At 53.0% G+C, this 14386-nt stretch overlaps 2 protein-coding genes across 3 annotated transcripts; one reads left to right on the forward strand and one right to left on the reverse strand.

Moving 5' to 3' along the window:
* The first annotated feature begins 897 nt into the window (after nt 1–897).
* On the forward strand, nt 898–8192 carry LOC119091667 (uncharacterized). Its single transcript, XM_037214478.1, has 4 exons — nt 898–1042; nt 4214–4759; nt 5523–5670; nt 7881–8192. The coding sequence occupies exons 2-4, from the start codon at nt 4216–4218 to the stop codon at nt 7996–7998; spliced, it is 810 nt and encodes a 269-aa protein (XP_037070373.1). The 5' UTR covers nt 898–1042; nt 4214–4215; the 3' UTR covers nt 7999–8192.
* A 739-nt stretch (nt 8193–8931) lies between these two features.
* Nucleotides 8932–13548, reverse strand: LOC119091668 (ctenidin-3). Of its 2 annotated transcripts, XM_037214481.1 has the most exons (5): nt 13458–13548; nt 13088–13213; nt 12837–13012; nt 10409–10647; nt 8932–10005 (listed from the first exon to the last, which is right to left on the reverse strand). In XM_037214481.1, the coding sequence occupies exons 2-4, from the start codon at nt 13200–13202 to the stop codon at nt 10417–10419; spliced, it is 522 nt and encodes a 173-aa protein (XP_037070376.1). In that variant the 5' UTR covers nt 13203–13213; nt 13458–13548; the 3' UTR covers nt 8932–10005; nt 10409–10416. The 2 variants fall into 2 exon arrangements, with proteins under 2 accessions (XP_037070376.1, XP_037070375.1); XM_037214480.1 differs by having other exon boundaries at nt 12837–13213.
* Between the last annotated feature and the right edge of the window lie 838 nt (nt 13549–14386).

The raw sequence follows: 14386 nt of genomic DNA on the forward strand, positions 1-14386 counted from the left end.
GCTTCTTACTTTGACGTTGATGTAGTAGTTGATCATTGACAATCAGGTGGAAGCCATCGTGCCAAAAACCGTCGAACGTCAAGCATGTTCGATCCGAGAGAAGAATATCTTCATGGCAACCCATTTTGATAAAGCGCCTCTAAGTTACAGATGCTTTTTTAAGTTTAGGTGTCTTTTAAAGATTGTTTTTTTGTTCAGGCTTAATTCCAACATCGACCGCCTATAACTAGCCAAACTGTATCTAAACAGAGCGTAATCATCCATTGCCGAGTTGCCAAATGAGTTACACGATTTCACACGATATGACGTCAGCGTTTTGCAAGAAATCTCGCGCTCTACTTGTTTCGCTGCAACAGGACGCTGCGCAACTAGATCGCGAGGCATGTTTGCAGTTATTGTGACGGTTGGGTACGTGAATAAATAAAGTGCACCAAGACGACAGTTCCTCGTCTGAGATCAGGCCCTGGGAGACTGCTCGCCTGCAGTGCAGCGTCAGCCAGGCTAGCTCGCCCTGCAGTGCAGCGTCAGTCAGGCTGGCCCGCCCTGCAGTGCAACGTCAGTTAGGCTGGCTCGATGCACACCGCGCTGCTGTCCTTCACATCGTCCTCCTCTTGCGGGTACCGCATCAAGAGGTGACGTAACGGTGACGCGGAAACGGTAGCGTGACGCGCGCCGGCGTCACCCTCCGTGACGGTCACCCATTGTTTCGCCACCGTGGTGGCAACTAGAGCTGCAAGCCGGCACTTTCGCCGCGCCACGCAGCCGCGACGAGCCGCCGCTGGACACAATGTCACGAGACCTTTCACCCCGCGTACTTCCGTGACGGGGGTGACGGGGGTCGGCGACTGGCCGCGCGTCGTGACGGGGGGCAGCAGTATCTCGTCCGCCGGCCCGCTGTCAGGTAGGTGCCCCGGGCGACCCAGAACGACCCCGCGCTCCGATCTGTGGCCCAGTGCGCGGACGTCTGCTTTGGCCCTCGGCATCAGCCTGTCACCAGCCGCCTCGTGCAGCACCGCCTGCCCGGCCAACGTGAAGCTAGTTAGTGAGTTTCTAATGGAGACTGAGTGTGCCGCGGGCAGCTTGAGCGGCGATGACTGGACGGTTTGACTTGCCCGTGACCGTGGCCGCGGAGGCCACGCAGAGCTCGAGAGTCACGCCGCTGTCCTGCTCCTGCAAATGCGTGTGTCGCACATGTAACAGCCGATGCGGAAACATGATCTGGAAGGCGAGTGCGCCTTCGGTCCAGCTCAGTATTGTTGCTGGCTACTGCGCCGAGATTTCTTGGGCTTCTTGTGAATGGATAATTTAAAGTCATAATTGAGTGAAAAGTCAGTGAAACGAAACCAATCTGACTTTGATGCGCTTCTTTACTGGGTAAATTGCTGTACAGAGTGCATCAATCTGATGTATGTCATTCCAAATATACGTCGGGTACGACTTTACTGCAATTCTGAGGCTGGTTGACCGATTTCCTTTACATTTGTGCGCTACGTACTGCCATAACAGTCAAAACTAAGTACGCTCAACCCAGATTCTGCATTACACATCTGCGTTAAAGGACCTATGTAATGTGACCGTTCGCACCGTACACATCTATGGCTGTAATGCTGGGTGGCGTTGGGTCTGCCAATGCCTGACAATTAAAATCGCCGAAGTGAGCGAACTCCGCATGGGCCACATTTTTGGTGACTGCTACAGAAATATTGGAAGTCATTATTGTTTGAGATAAGTATTGCCAACAATAGGCCGGGAAATGGCACCCACGTATGCCAAGGCCCAATCTTCTCCGGTCTGGGCTCCGACCCGTCTTATTCCAGGCCGGTTCTGAAAAACGTGACGGTGGAGCCTTTGCAGCCCCTGTGTTGAACACTGAAAAGATCACCTATTTGTGGGAGGCACAGTCCCATATATCGCGCAGCTTCACGCCTCAACTTGCTCTGGCCGAGTTAAATGAGGCGCTCGAAGAAGCGCGGATCCATGGTGGCGCACGATTGTGCAAGATCGCCTGCGCACATTGACCCGCACTTTGGCCAGTAACATTTTCCACTTTCCTCTCCGGCAGTGTTGGTCTCATGTTACTGTGGTGCCTGGTCGCCTAGTTCTGGATCATTCGTTCCCTATGTTCTTCATTACTTGAATTTCAATTTCATTACGTCGATATCGATTCCCAATGTGTCCCATTACAATCGAACGGGGAGGTGAAATGGTGGCCACATTTCAACTTCATGGGAGTTCGCCGCCTGATCCAACAGCCTAACGCATGTAAGCATTTAAAGGATCGAAGCGTTCAAATACCTTACAAATATCACAACACAATTGAGCTTCTTGCTGCTGAACAGTTAACAGTGGCGCTATCAGGGAATGCATAGATATATTCCCGTCAAAGGCGTGTCTGGCAGGTTTGGGCCGGGGCCCAACGGCTAAAGGTTCACATTTTCCGATTAGCTAAGGCGAGGCTTTCTCGGTCTACGGCCACGCTCGTAGTAGATTTGATTAATTCTATTGTTGTTGCGAACAATCCACAAAGTGAGAGCACGATTGTGGAGTGGAAGGATGCTGTAAGAGCGATCCAATGAATATGAAGTATATTCTGCGAGAGGTGGACATTCCGGAGACACGCTGCGTGCCCGAAGGACATCTTTTGGTCACAGACGCCCATCACTAGGCCAGACGTTTCCAGGCGTTGACACTGTTCTTGGCCTTGGGGATCGTAATGATCCCCAGAATTATCTCCTGACCATTCTCATGCCGTCCAAAATATGGCTGTAAAATTTTTTAGTGCTCCTAACTATCCTAATTCACTAAAGAAAGATCGGATCACTCCAATTTCCCTTGAAATAATTAATCTGATAGCTACTGACAACCTAATCATTCGAGTGAAATTACTAGGCATTAGCTCCGAAGCACAAAACAGGAATGTCAGATACCATGACAAGAAGGTAAACTATTTAGACTGTCTTTCAAATCGGGGTACTGCTAGAGCTTAACCTCCTTCTTGCTGCTTCCTGATCATCACAACATGATTTTCTCGGGCATATCAAATGAAATTAGAAAAATGTGAGAATGCTAAAATGAGCGTTCAAGCTCCCAAGAACCATTCAACTTTGATCAAATAAGGTAAGTCATGCGTACATCTTCTATTACTCTCATGAATAGGCTCTAAAAGATTATTGCCTTCGTGTGGAACGTTTACAAATCAATAAAGACGGAGGCTAAATGGAAATGGAAATTCAATCCAGATATTTTTTTCTTGCAGCGGGATTGGGCAAAATGTGAGCGTTGTCATGATTGTCACCATTGATGGCGTAGCTGAAACTGTACCTCCAGGTAGGCTGAAGATTGCTTACGCTTAACATAAAAACTATATTCAATATTTTCAATAATCATACAACGAAGTTGAGGTATGAGAGGACCGAAATGAACGTGCCAGCTAGAACAATGTCTGAAATAGCAAGTCGGGGATGGTGTTGAAGTGTGTGACCCACTTTTGGGTCACATTTCAAAAACACACTCCAGTAAAACCTCTTAGGCTCGAGGAAGCTCCGTTACCGAGAAGTGCATTGGTTAAAGTCTGAACTAGTGCGTCATGCGGATCATGTGATATTCCCATTCCCAAAGCCAAAGTGCGCCTCGAAAATAGCCACCGCGGCAAACGCCGCTGGGGAGAAATCAAGGTCATAATGCAACGTTGCGTTGCGCGGGATAATTGTTTCATGTTTGCATACGTTTTGCCCAAGCAGAATGTTTCAAGGTTCCGCAGCATCTATTACGCACTAGTTTTGACACATTAAGTGTGTATTAACATCACAGAAAGCAAACGCTGGAAAAGCGTGGGAAACGAAATACGTTACTCTCGTAGTGGTGGGCATGGATTCCAATAAAATTGCTCGCGCAGGAGCGGCTGCTCCAAATCCAAACTCTGAGCTTTTCAGAAGGATTGCAAGAAAATCGGCATCACTGATCAAATCTACGTGTTTGATGTAACAATAAGTTAAAGGCAAAAAAAAGGTGGGGTACTCCTTTAAGTAATGAAAATCTTCCGATCAGTCATTCTAATGCTCAACCAGTGACAGGAAAATATCGGCTTCTAACAATTGGGCCTTAACTGTCAGGCATCTTCAATGGCAAGATGATGTCTTACTGACGCGCGCTTTGTTCAATGGCATATTATTGTTGTTTGCTTATGGAGTTTGCTCGGCTCCTGTTCCTTCAGATATGGTCCGACTGACACCTCTCCTACTGGGTCTCGGCCTGGCCGCCGGGAAAACGATCACGCCTTCCCAGACATCAGCCATCGCCACCGCCGCCACCAAGGGGGCCAAAACGCTGCAGACGCCGACCCAGAACCGACAGGGCGCCGTCCGCTTCCCAGCCGTGCCGGCTGACCGGCAGGCGTTCCAGCAGCTGCAGAAGGTGTACCAGAGCCTGCCAACCAACGTCAAGAGCCAGGCCGCGTCGCCGGTGACGCCGATCAACAGGGACGGGGGACACCACCACTCCAGCTCCTCCGGCTATGTGCAGCCGAGCCATGGCTACAGCCAGCCCAGCGTCGGCTACAGTCAGTCTAGCTACGATGACTCTGACAGCTACGGCTACACGGAGGCGCAGTCGTACAGCAGCGGCGGCGGCCTGCTGGACAACCTGGGCAAGTACGGCGCCATCATCATCCCGATCCTGCTGGTCATCGGGCTGTTGTTCCTGTTCCCATCTGTGGTCAACGTCTCTGGCACCCGGCGACGACGCGCCGCGGCTCCCGTGGGTAAGCTGCGCAACCGCCGCCGGCAGACCTGCGGGCTGGCTCGCCAGAACAGATCGCGCCGTCGTATCAGGACACAGGACAGGCCAGACCAGGACTGCGCGCGGTACACGGCCGGTTGCCCTCATCTTGCAGCGTCATTACGAGAAAAGAGGCGTGGATCTACATCCGCCTTGCGGATACGGGTCGTCATGTGCTGAGCATTTATCCCGGCGGACTTGCGCCGTCACGTCCGCCTCGACGACGCGCAGGCGTCGTTCAGCTCACAATGGAGCCGAACGGAATCCGGAACGCGCTTTTAGACGTTTTTGCAGGCCTTTGGTGTCACAACACGTAGAAAACCTGACGCGTTGAGCCGCATACGACGAATGGCAAGTGACGAATGATGCATGCTAACCGGGCGCTAGCGCGCTAAAAACCCGCCGAGTTTGCTATCTGCAATCAGCCGTTACTGCCTTCTCTCGGTGCATTCTGGTTTTTGCATGAGCTATACTAGGCTGCACTGTGAAGAAACTGGCCAGCCTTCAATTCAGTCAAAAGCAATTTTAGATGATAATATTTAGAGCATTGCCTCAGTCCATAAGGCGTGCTTTGATCAATGGCAAATGGCTTTCATGAGTACAAGCTTTTGCAACCCAGATCAAGATACCAGAGAGAGAGCAAAACAAAAGACGAAACCCACTTCTGTACGTCAACGCCAAGCTGTTGTTATCGCTGTGCATTGTTCCTGGCTTGCACACTGACTGATACTAACGCCTCGATCCAGATGACCTGGATGATCCGTCCGATGACCTAGTGTACCGCCTGAGAACCATCTACGAATCTATCAGCGAGGACCCGCTGTGCACCAGCCGGCTGTTCTGCGAGCTGGGCTCGGTGGTCGGCGACACGCCCTACACTGAACGCATCCTCAAGTAGGTTGGAGCGGAGCCGCCGGCACGGTGCCAGGACCTCGCGGGCCGGGCCGGTCTACGTCGGGACCTTGCGATATGGGCTGGTCCTCGTCGGGACCTCGCGACACAGTCCAGTCCTCGTCGGGACCTCGCGGCGCGGGCCGGTCCTCGTCGGGGCCTTGTGACACGGGCTGCACACGGTACATCCCTTATGGCACGAGTTTTGTCTGACTTTTGCATGGGTGTTTTCAAAGCGGACTACGCCAATTGACGGAATGAATGCGTTAAATGTAAAATGGACGGTCAGACACCTCACAATAATTTACCGTGAGCATGGAAACATGACGCTGATGACATGAACGTCACGGTTAATGAAGATATTGCGTGAGTGCCGGCACATATTAGTCATGTAAAGGACTAATGGCAACGACGCACTTGGCATAAGGAAGAAAGGGCTGTTCTTTTTTTGCCTTGTGAGTTAAAAAACCTTACGTTGAGTTAACAACCAATGCTTTACCAGGAGACACTGGTTAGACGACATTCTAGTGCTTAGTAACAACTACATTGATGGTACTCGACATTTCGAGCTGCGCTTATCCTCGAGAGTGGCAAGGATTCAGACAGATTCAGCAAAATATTGCACTTGAAAAATAACACACGTGAATCCAGAAAATGTTCCAAATCTGTGCAGACACTACCACTAAAAGATGATAAGAGGTCGCGCTGTCTGCGGTAGATAAAGAACACACTCCGTTTTTTGACACGTCCCAGTTTGCAGTGCAAAGGGGTGAAATAAGTCATTTATTTAGAGGGGCCGCCTAAATCAAAGTTTCACTTGATGTTAATAAGGCCTTTAGCTCCTTTTTCGGAATTATGAGTTGAAATCAGTTAATAGCCTTTATACAACTTTATTTTAACAATCGAAATGTCCTTTATTCCCAGTCAACTTTCGCATTCAGACACTTATAACTGAGTTGCATCCAGATGAGAAGTGGGAGTGAGATTTCCACAGAAAAAAGCTTCCATGAAAGATGCTATCAAGGCTGAACAGTGATGAAGACCACAGATGGCCGATAAGCTCCACGTGATTGCCCTTGCTATTAAGGAAGCATTATCTCTGACGTCTCAACCAACAATTTCACGGATATGTGGGCCGCCTGTCAAAGCCTATTCTTACAGGCGCATCGGGCGCCGCGCTTCACGCTGACGAAGCAGAACCACTCCGACCATGACCTTGTGTGTCACGGCGTCGGCCGCGGTCGGCGGGCGGCGCCGTCGCGTCTGCGCCGGAACCGCCTCCTCCGGGCGCGATCAGCTCGCGCGACCTTCAGAACCAACCTGCTTGCAATATTCCACCCCTCCGGCTGTTGCTGCACTTCGTCCAGTGGAGCAGAGATGAGCGACCGGGCAGGCGCGGCGCGTCGGGCCCTGACCACGGTCGCGGCCGAGCACGCGCCGTACTCCGCCCGCCCGGGGCGGCAGTGGACACGCTCTCAGCGAGGCCACGCGCTCGCACCGTACGCTTGCTGCGCGATTGGCGTGGGAGAGAAGGGACTGGTGCCCAGTGGTTGTAAGGCCTTTACAGTGTTGCTTATCGGATTATGACACATTTGTTTATCCGTTGATATTACGTCCCACACCCGCGCACGCCTGGCATGCACGAGGCCGGTCTGCCCCTCTGTGGGGGGGGGGGGGGGCATTTCTTGGCGCCACTTAGGCATCGCTGAAATACGGGCAGGTATTTCCGATCACTCGACGCTCATGGTGTGCTCACTCAGGCGTTGATTACCTGCGTCGGACACACGTGCGACACACATGACCCCAGGCCATAAACCAAGCATCCGTTGCGTCGTAGTTTGCTGAATTCGTATACTTTTCGACGTTTAGTGCACAAAGAGTATTCTTTTGGGGAGGAAGGGCGTCTGCAATTTTGACTTATTTTTGTGATGGTTGTAGGCGATAAGCGGTAACACATTGATTGTAATTAGCTTGCATGCCTGACTATTCAAGATTGTTTAAGGGGATAATTTGACCTATGGCATGACTCACAATTCGACGGGCAAGCCGTTTTTTATCTCAGCCTGGGCATTGTGGTGTACGTATTGCCTGAAGATTACACTTTTCCTCATGACGTCAGCTGTTTTTGAAGCGCGTCCGACGCGCAACAAAAGGCAGCTGTGTAAGGAAACCTTCAGGTTCGGCGACCATATTGACGATGCATGTGGTTTCAGGTATATCGGCGTGTTCTACCCCAGCAAAAGCACCAATATGCTGGTGATGAGGAAAGCGGCGCTCGCAGACGATCCCAAGTGCCAGCTGTTGGCGTGTGCGGCCTGGGAAGATGAGTAGGAGACGAGCGGTTGACCTTCCAACCTTGCGTGGAAGGCAGCAGGCGGGCGACACTGGCTCGACGCCGCGGTGCGAGTAGAGGAGGGAGTTGCGGTGTAGTTCAGCTTGACGGTACGCGTAAATACTCATTCGCTGCGCTCCCCGTGCTCCCAACGGCTAAGACGTGACTTCCCACAGTCCCACACATTTCCACATCTCTTGCCCATGCAGCTGCAAGGGGTGAGTTGATAACGCACGCTTCCGTAGGTGCTTCTGTTATATATTAGCTTGAATCTTGTGCATTAACCAAAGAGTTGTGATTGAGCGTGAGCTTGTGCATGCAAGGCCAATTTGTGGCCTTTGTTCTGTTACAATACTTTGTTGGTTTTAAGATAGCACAGCTTCCATGGACAGTCAGGGCTGTTGAAGAGGCCGATCATGCTGTTGACTCATCACATTAATGAAGTATTTATTGATTACGCGTATTGATTGATGCTTATCAACTTCGTAGCTATCTCTTTGTGTGTCAAATAAAGCGACAGCGATAGTGTGAGCGCGGGCTCGGTCACTTGATACGCACTGAAGAAGTCCTGGCCTTATGAAGACCGCTCCATTTTGGACCGGCACAGGGCATATTTGGTGAAAGTCTCGGTGGAGGGCCAGGTAAATTCCGATCTGACCAGCATTATAAGTGTGGCGCACTTCCTTTTCAAAATGGCGCTTGGATGCCAGGCATGTTTCTTCGGTTTCTTTTAAAGGGACTGGTGTTGGTTAACTGCTCTGGCGCAGTCCATAATTGGTGAAATCTTCGTAGCTTTCGTTTGCGCTGGGAAGAGTACATATCGCAGGCCAGTCGCGCTGCGTATCAGAAACAAATCACACGTTTTCTTACGCTGGAACCATCAACTCTGTAGTGTTCGCTGTAACATGCCAGCATTTAAGGAAACACAGGAATATCATTCAAGTAGCAACTGTATTAGCTTCAGAGGTCAGCACCGTGTCTTTGTCCGGGCGGAAGAGCCGTGAGAACGATCGCTCGAGCTTTCCACTCCGCTTTTTCTACATCGGTGAAAATCACCTACAATCGTAACAACAACAGCTGTAACAAGTAACAACAAAGCAACAATGAGGCTTGATCAGCGGCGAACCTGGCGACATATCACAGGGCTTGAGCTGACATCCTCAAATGGTTGACTGAGGAGTAAGTGTCTAAGTACGTTTATGAGTCTGGACCATGCCTAAGGAATAAGAAGTGGTGCAGACCATTGTGGAAACCCAGGCTTGAGAAGAAATTAGGAAACATAGTGGAAGGGGACTGAAAAGTCTGTAGATACGGTGGGACAAATACAGGCCTGCTAATAATAAATAAACTACTGTGATGAACATGAACACAAAAGCAGCACGGACGTGACTGGGGACGACGATGAACGCGATGAACGACATTTAATAACACAAGGACTAAGAAAACGGAACACAAACAGAAGCATGTTCAAAACGCGTGTGACAAAAACACGGGAGGCACAACATGACAAGTCACAAACAAAACAGTGCCCAGAAAACAGCGGCAGACACACATACGACAAACGAGGGAACATAAAGCCGGACGACACAACCAGCGGCCAGAGCAGCGCGCGCAAACGCGGCAACAATTAAGACCATCAACAACGACCAAGACATAATTGCACAAATGCACAACATAAAAAACAATGAAAAAGCAGGCAAGAAAGCATGCAGACAACCGTCTGAATTGCGGACAAACCGGCGATAACGGACGCGGCACCTCCGCTCATGCGCAGAGCGCACACACACGCATACCCTGTGGATCGATTCGTATGAGTTACCACTGAGCATGAGCTACCACTGAGCTTCTACCCGGGTCACACACACACCTCACGGGCACGGCATCAACACAAACAACACGCACGGCGTTCTCCTCTTCAGCACCACCACCTCAGACGTTTCTGCTGTTTGGCACCGGGCCAGCCGCACGCGCCTCCGGCTTCTCTGCTTCCTCCGAGCCGGACAGACCTGAAACCGAGCTGGATGTCAGCACAACCGCACGGTGTTTCCCATCAGCGAACGGCCGCGCGTCCATAGCAGTCATGAGCGGCCGTTGCGGCATGCAGCCAGCCACTGGCGCCCGGCGACACGGTGATATCTTAACCTCACTGGCGCGACTGTGCAAAGGCGTGGCTTAAGGCCGACCATCTTAAAGTTACTCTAAGCCCCGCACGCAGTATGCAAGATCACGAGTGGTGACGAGTGAGGGACGCATGCGACTGGAAGATGCATGATTTTCTGAGACATATGTCGCATAGCCAAAGATCGCATAGAAGCATTATCGCGCCGACGCAGAGAGTTGCAATTCCAGAGAAGCAGAAATCTGCATGCTCGCTGGCTCGCCTGGCCACCAGGCGCACACGCCGCATACCTGCCCGTCTACCACCGCTTGGCGATGGCCCGCAGCGCAAAGGTGGCGACCCGGTTGAACTCCTGGCTGTGGATGAACTGGTTGACCTCGTCGGGTATCGCGGGTAGCAGCTGGCGGCCGTTGCCGTTGTTGTTGTTGTCGTTGGCGACGTAGGCGGCTGCGGCCAGTAGCAGCAGCAGACCGATGCCGATGACGCCAGCGATCAGCAGCGGGCCGGCGAGGTCCAGGCCGCCCCCTTCCTGCCGACGGCCGGACGGCAGGGGTTAGCACGCGGGGCAGTCACGAGGGCCGCCCCTCTGTGTCACCTGAGCGAAGGCGTCAGCTGGGTCCACTCGGAGGTCAGGCAAGTTGATGGGGCGACGCTAGTTAATATCATGCGGCCTGCTCGCTAATACGTAACAATAATCCAGGCTGTGCCCGCAGTGGCGCAATTGAATCCCAAAACCACCGGCGGGAGATCCCCGCCCACTGAGGGCAGCGCGGTTACCCGCAGCAGGGCAGCCAGAGCCGCGCTGGCCGTCTCAACACCACCGCCCTGAGGCCAGACCACACCCGTTCGGCATGAAATGCCGTGGTAAAACATCACGAGCTCGCTGGTCTCCAGATGACCTATCGTCCTTTGTTGCGGGAGAATGCAGCAGTTAAAACGGGTGTGATTGGGCACGGTGTGGACGGGCACAACCGGCCCGCACAGCGGGCGTTTGTGGCGATTCCGAAAGGCTTCACTTTGTGATTTGACACGATCGGATAGTCACGGCGTCGTCACCTCAGCCTGTTCTGGTAGGGGTCGTGTGCGACCACCGCCAGCTACAGTCGTTGCGATGGCCTTATGTTAACTGCTGGTACGTAGCCTCAAAAACAGCGTGACCATAAACTGCCAGCGCTGACCCGAGCCGGCCTATGGCAGCTCCCGTACCAATGGAATATTACCATTGGTGGGGCCATATTACCGATAATATTACCATATTATCATTGGCTACGTTACCAGCCACCCGAGTGAAAACACGTAATTATCATGATGTAGACGTGAATGTAAGCCACATGAGGAACAAAGGAATTTTCCGAGATAGCTGCTAGGCAGAGCTGAGTAGGAACCGGCGCGGCCACCGGGGCCGGGGCCAACGGCCCTGTTTCCACCGGCTGATAGCACGAGGACTACATCGCGTACGAGCCTCCTGCCGGGAGACGTCTCTCTTGATAAGTGCGTCCGTAACCCGCGACGATGACATCTCAGACGGCATTGTTCGGTTTTGTTATCGGAGATTGGACAAGCACCTGTGCTAGAAATACGCACTCCACCTGTTAGCGGACCATTCTCATGTCGACAGTCGGTTGAGTGAATAAATAAGTAAAGAAAAACAAAAAAGTTCCTGAATTTCGGACCGCTATACCACTGGCTGCCGGTCCGCCACGCGAGCCGGTCGAGGAAGGGCACTGTAACGGCTGGCCGATGTCAGGCCTGATGCGATCACATCTGGACCCGGCGGCGGGGACGTGGAGCAACTGGCCGCCCGGCCGCAGGCACCGCATAGCTGACAGCCTTAGGGCTCATTCTTCCGGACTACGATATTCCGGGTTCGTCGAGTGTTGGTATGGAGCGGTGCGACGCAGGACTAGTTGATAAGAGGGCGTGGCACGCTGTAGCGTAGCGGCCCGCAGTGTGGCGGAGACGCGGCAACTCTCTCGGCAGTTACGCTCGCGGATTCCGTCTCTGTTCAATCACACAACTCCCATAGGCCGATTACAAAACTGGAAAATGACGCGGGGCACCTAACCCCCACAGGGTAGAAAGTTCCGCCTGCGAGAGGACTTGAACCCACACCAATGTCACATATTCGATCAGCGTAGTAACGGAGCAAACTGCTGGCATTCGCGCTCTTCCGCACGCAGCAGAGGAACGCTCGTCTTCGTGTGTTACTTCCATTCGTGCTGAGAAACGACACGCTCATGATCTGAACAATGGTTACGTGATCTACGTGATCCACATGATCTACGTAACCAGGCTGCGTGATCGTAATCGGATGTTATTCCACGGCTGCCGTCCAGCCAACCGACATACTGGTGTCTAGCGATGTGTCAAAGTTACTCCTAAACCTCGCCGGCTGCCGGAAATAACTTCTGATCAGCCTCGGAGCAGCCTGCTTCGTGTGGTTAGACGTCCGACGTGAAATGAGGTCCCAGTGCTCGTCCGATTTAGGAATACAACTGCCTGGTCTTGAGGGTGAGCCTGATGCAAAGGCCTCGTGTCCCTCGTTTCCAGAGTCAGAGAGGAAATGCTGCACGACTGTTGTCGCGCTCACGTCTCGGAATATCTTACATGACGCTTGCTTATCGGTACTAGGCTCCACATCCCTATATTTCTATCGCCAACAGGCGCGGTGTGTTTTAGCAATCCGGTCTTGTGTCGTCTATTGTCGTTTTTACTTACGTTGGACGCCTGGTGCTCCTGCACAGGGTAGTAGTAGTAGTAGTATCCAGTGCTGCCAGATCCGCCGGCGCTGTGGCTGGAGGGAGCGGCGTAACTGGAAGCTGGCACGGAATGCGACGCAACGTGGCCACCGGAGCTGTGACCACCGGAGCTGTGGCCACCGGAGCTGTGGCCACCTGAGCTGTGGCCACCGGAGCTGTGGCCACCGGAGCTGTGGCCACCGGAGCTGTGGCCACCGGAGCTGTGGCCACCAGAGCTGTGGCCACCGGAGCTGTGGCCACCGCCGTGACCTCCCCCGTGACTTCCTCCGTCTCCCATGGCCAGACCCACACAGGCCAGAACGGCCAACGCCAGGAAAGCTCTCATCGTCACCTTACCTGAAATCAAACGGGCAGTTTAGCGAAGGCACACGACGGTGGGCCACCGGTGGCGGAACGGCTCATCGAACACGCGGCGCACGCACAACAGTACCGCGCCGGCCACCCGGCACCGCGCCGCCGCCGGCCGGGTCGCCTCTGCGCGGAGCCGCGTCAGCACCAGGCCAGCACCGGCCTGACCGCGCCGGACCGGCGGACGCGAGCCCCGCCCACGTCCAGCCGACGGCGTCCTCGGATGACTCACTTGAGCAACCACCCTAGCTGCGGCTGTCGCTACGACTGAACTGCTTGGCGGCCCTCGACGATTTTTCAACTGGCGTCCTCGTCGGTCTGCGTGATGTAACTCACGCGCGCGCGCCCGCGCGTTCGGCGCCGTGATTGGTCGACGTTGCTGCGCCGCTGTTACGTACGCACACCGGATGGACGCAGAGAAAATGTCCCCGGGCATGCGGCACGCTGGTCTGCCCGCTTTCTCCCAGATCTGTGCCCCGCCCGACGGATGAGAGCAGGGCTCACCTACACCTTCCACTGCTCGGTGTCCCTCCCGGTGGATGATAATTAGGCTCCCCTCACACACCTCTCTCCTTAGTGTTCCACGCGGTTACTGGCAACAAGGCTTACCTCCCATTGCTCTCTCCTCAGTGTCCCACCCGATGGATGACAACGAGGCGCACCTCACCCCGTGCGCTCTCTCTCTCTCTCTCTCTCTCTCTCTCTCTCTCTCTCTCTCTCTCTCTCTCTCTCTCTCTCTCTCTCTCTCTCTCTCTCTCTCTCTCTCTCTCTCTCTCTCTCTCTCTCTCCCAAAATTCATTTGATTCCAGTGAAGACTACCCATCGGTTTGTTTACGGCCCATGGGAGTGTAGAGGGGTCCAAATCGTAGGGGCGTTTGGATTAAGTGTGCATTGAGGGATTAATAGGTTGCCAAGGGAGCAGGATGAGATGAAATGAAGTATAGAGTACACCAGACTCATTCATAATTTGTGCTTTCGTGACACTAGGGCAAGCACTTGCAAGTACTTTCGGGGAACCACTTGTGGTACTTGACAGCATGGCGCACAGATATTTGTACTCTCTCGTAGGTCATGAAGACGCAGGTAAGTGATATGTTACGTACTTCAAAGACAGCTATACTGTCGAGCAATGAGAATAACCAATTGTCAAGTAGTTAACCG

This window comes from Pollicipes pollicipes, unplaced genomic scaffold, assembly GCF_011947565.3.
Source record: "Pollicipes pollicipes isolate AB1234 unplaced genomic scaffold, Ppol_2.1 Scaffold_3447;HRSCAF=4054_pilon_pilon_pilon, whole genome shotgun sequence".
NCBI lineage: Eukaryota > Metazoa > Arthropoda > Thecostraca > Pollicipedomorpha > Pollicipedidae > Pollicipes > Pollicipes pollicipes.

Excerpts from the sequence above, each read along its gene's own strand:
- LOC119091668 (XM_037214480.1), bottom strand. The coding sequence starts at position 13,202 with ATGAGAGCTTTCCTGGCGTTGGCCGTTCTGGCCTGTGTGGGTCTGGCC. Across the intron at positions 10,648-12,836 it reads AGGAGCACCAGGCGTCCAAC|GAAGGGGGCGGCCTGGACCT; the intron begins GTAAGTAAAAAC and ends GGCCGTCGGCAG.
- LOC119091667 (XM_037214478.1), top strand. The coding sequence starts at position 4,216 with ATGGTCCGACTGACACCTCTCCTACTGGGTCTCGGCCTGGCCGCCGGG. Across the intron at positions 4,760-5,522 it reads ACGCGCCGCGGCTCCCGTGG|ATGACCTGGATGATCCGTCC; the intron begins GTAAGCTGCGCA and ends GCCTCGATCCAG. Across the intron at positions 5,671-7,880 it reads TACACTGAACGCATCCTCAA|GTATATCGGCGTGTTCTACC; the intron begins GTAGGTTGGAGC and ends ATGTGGTTTCAG.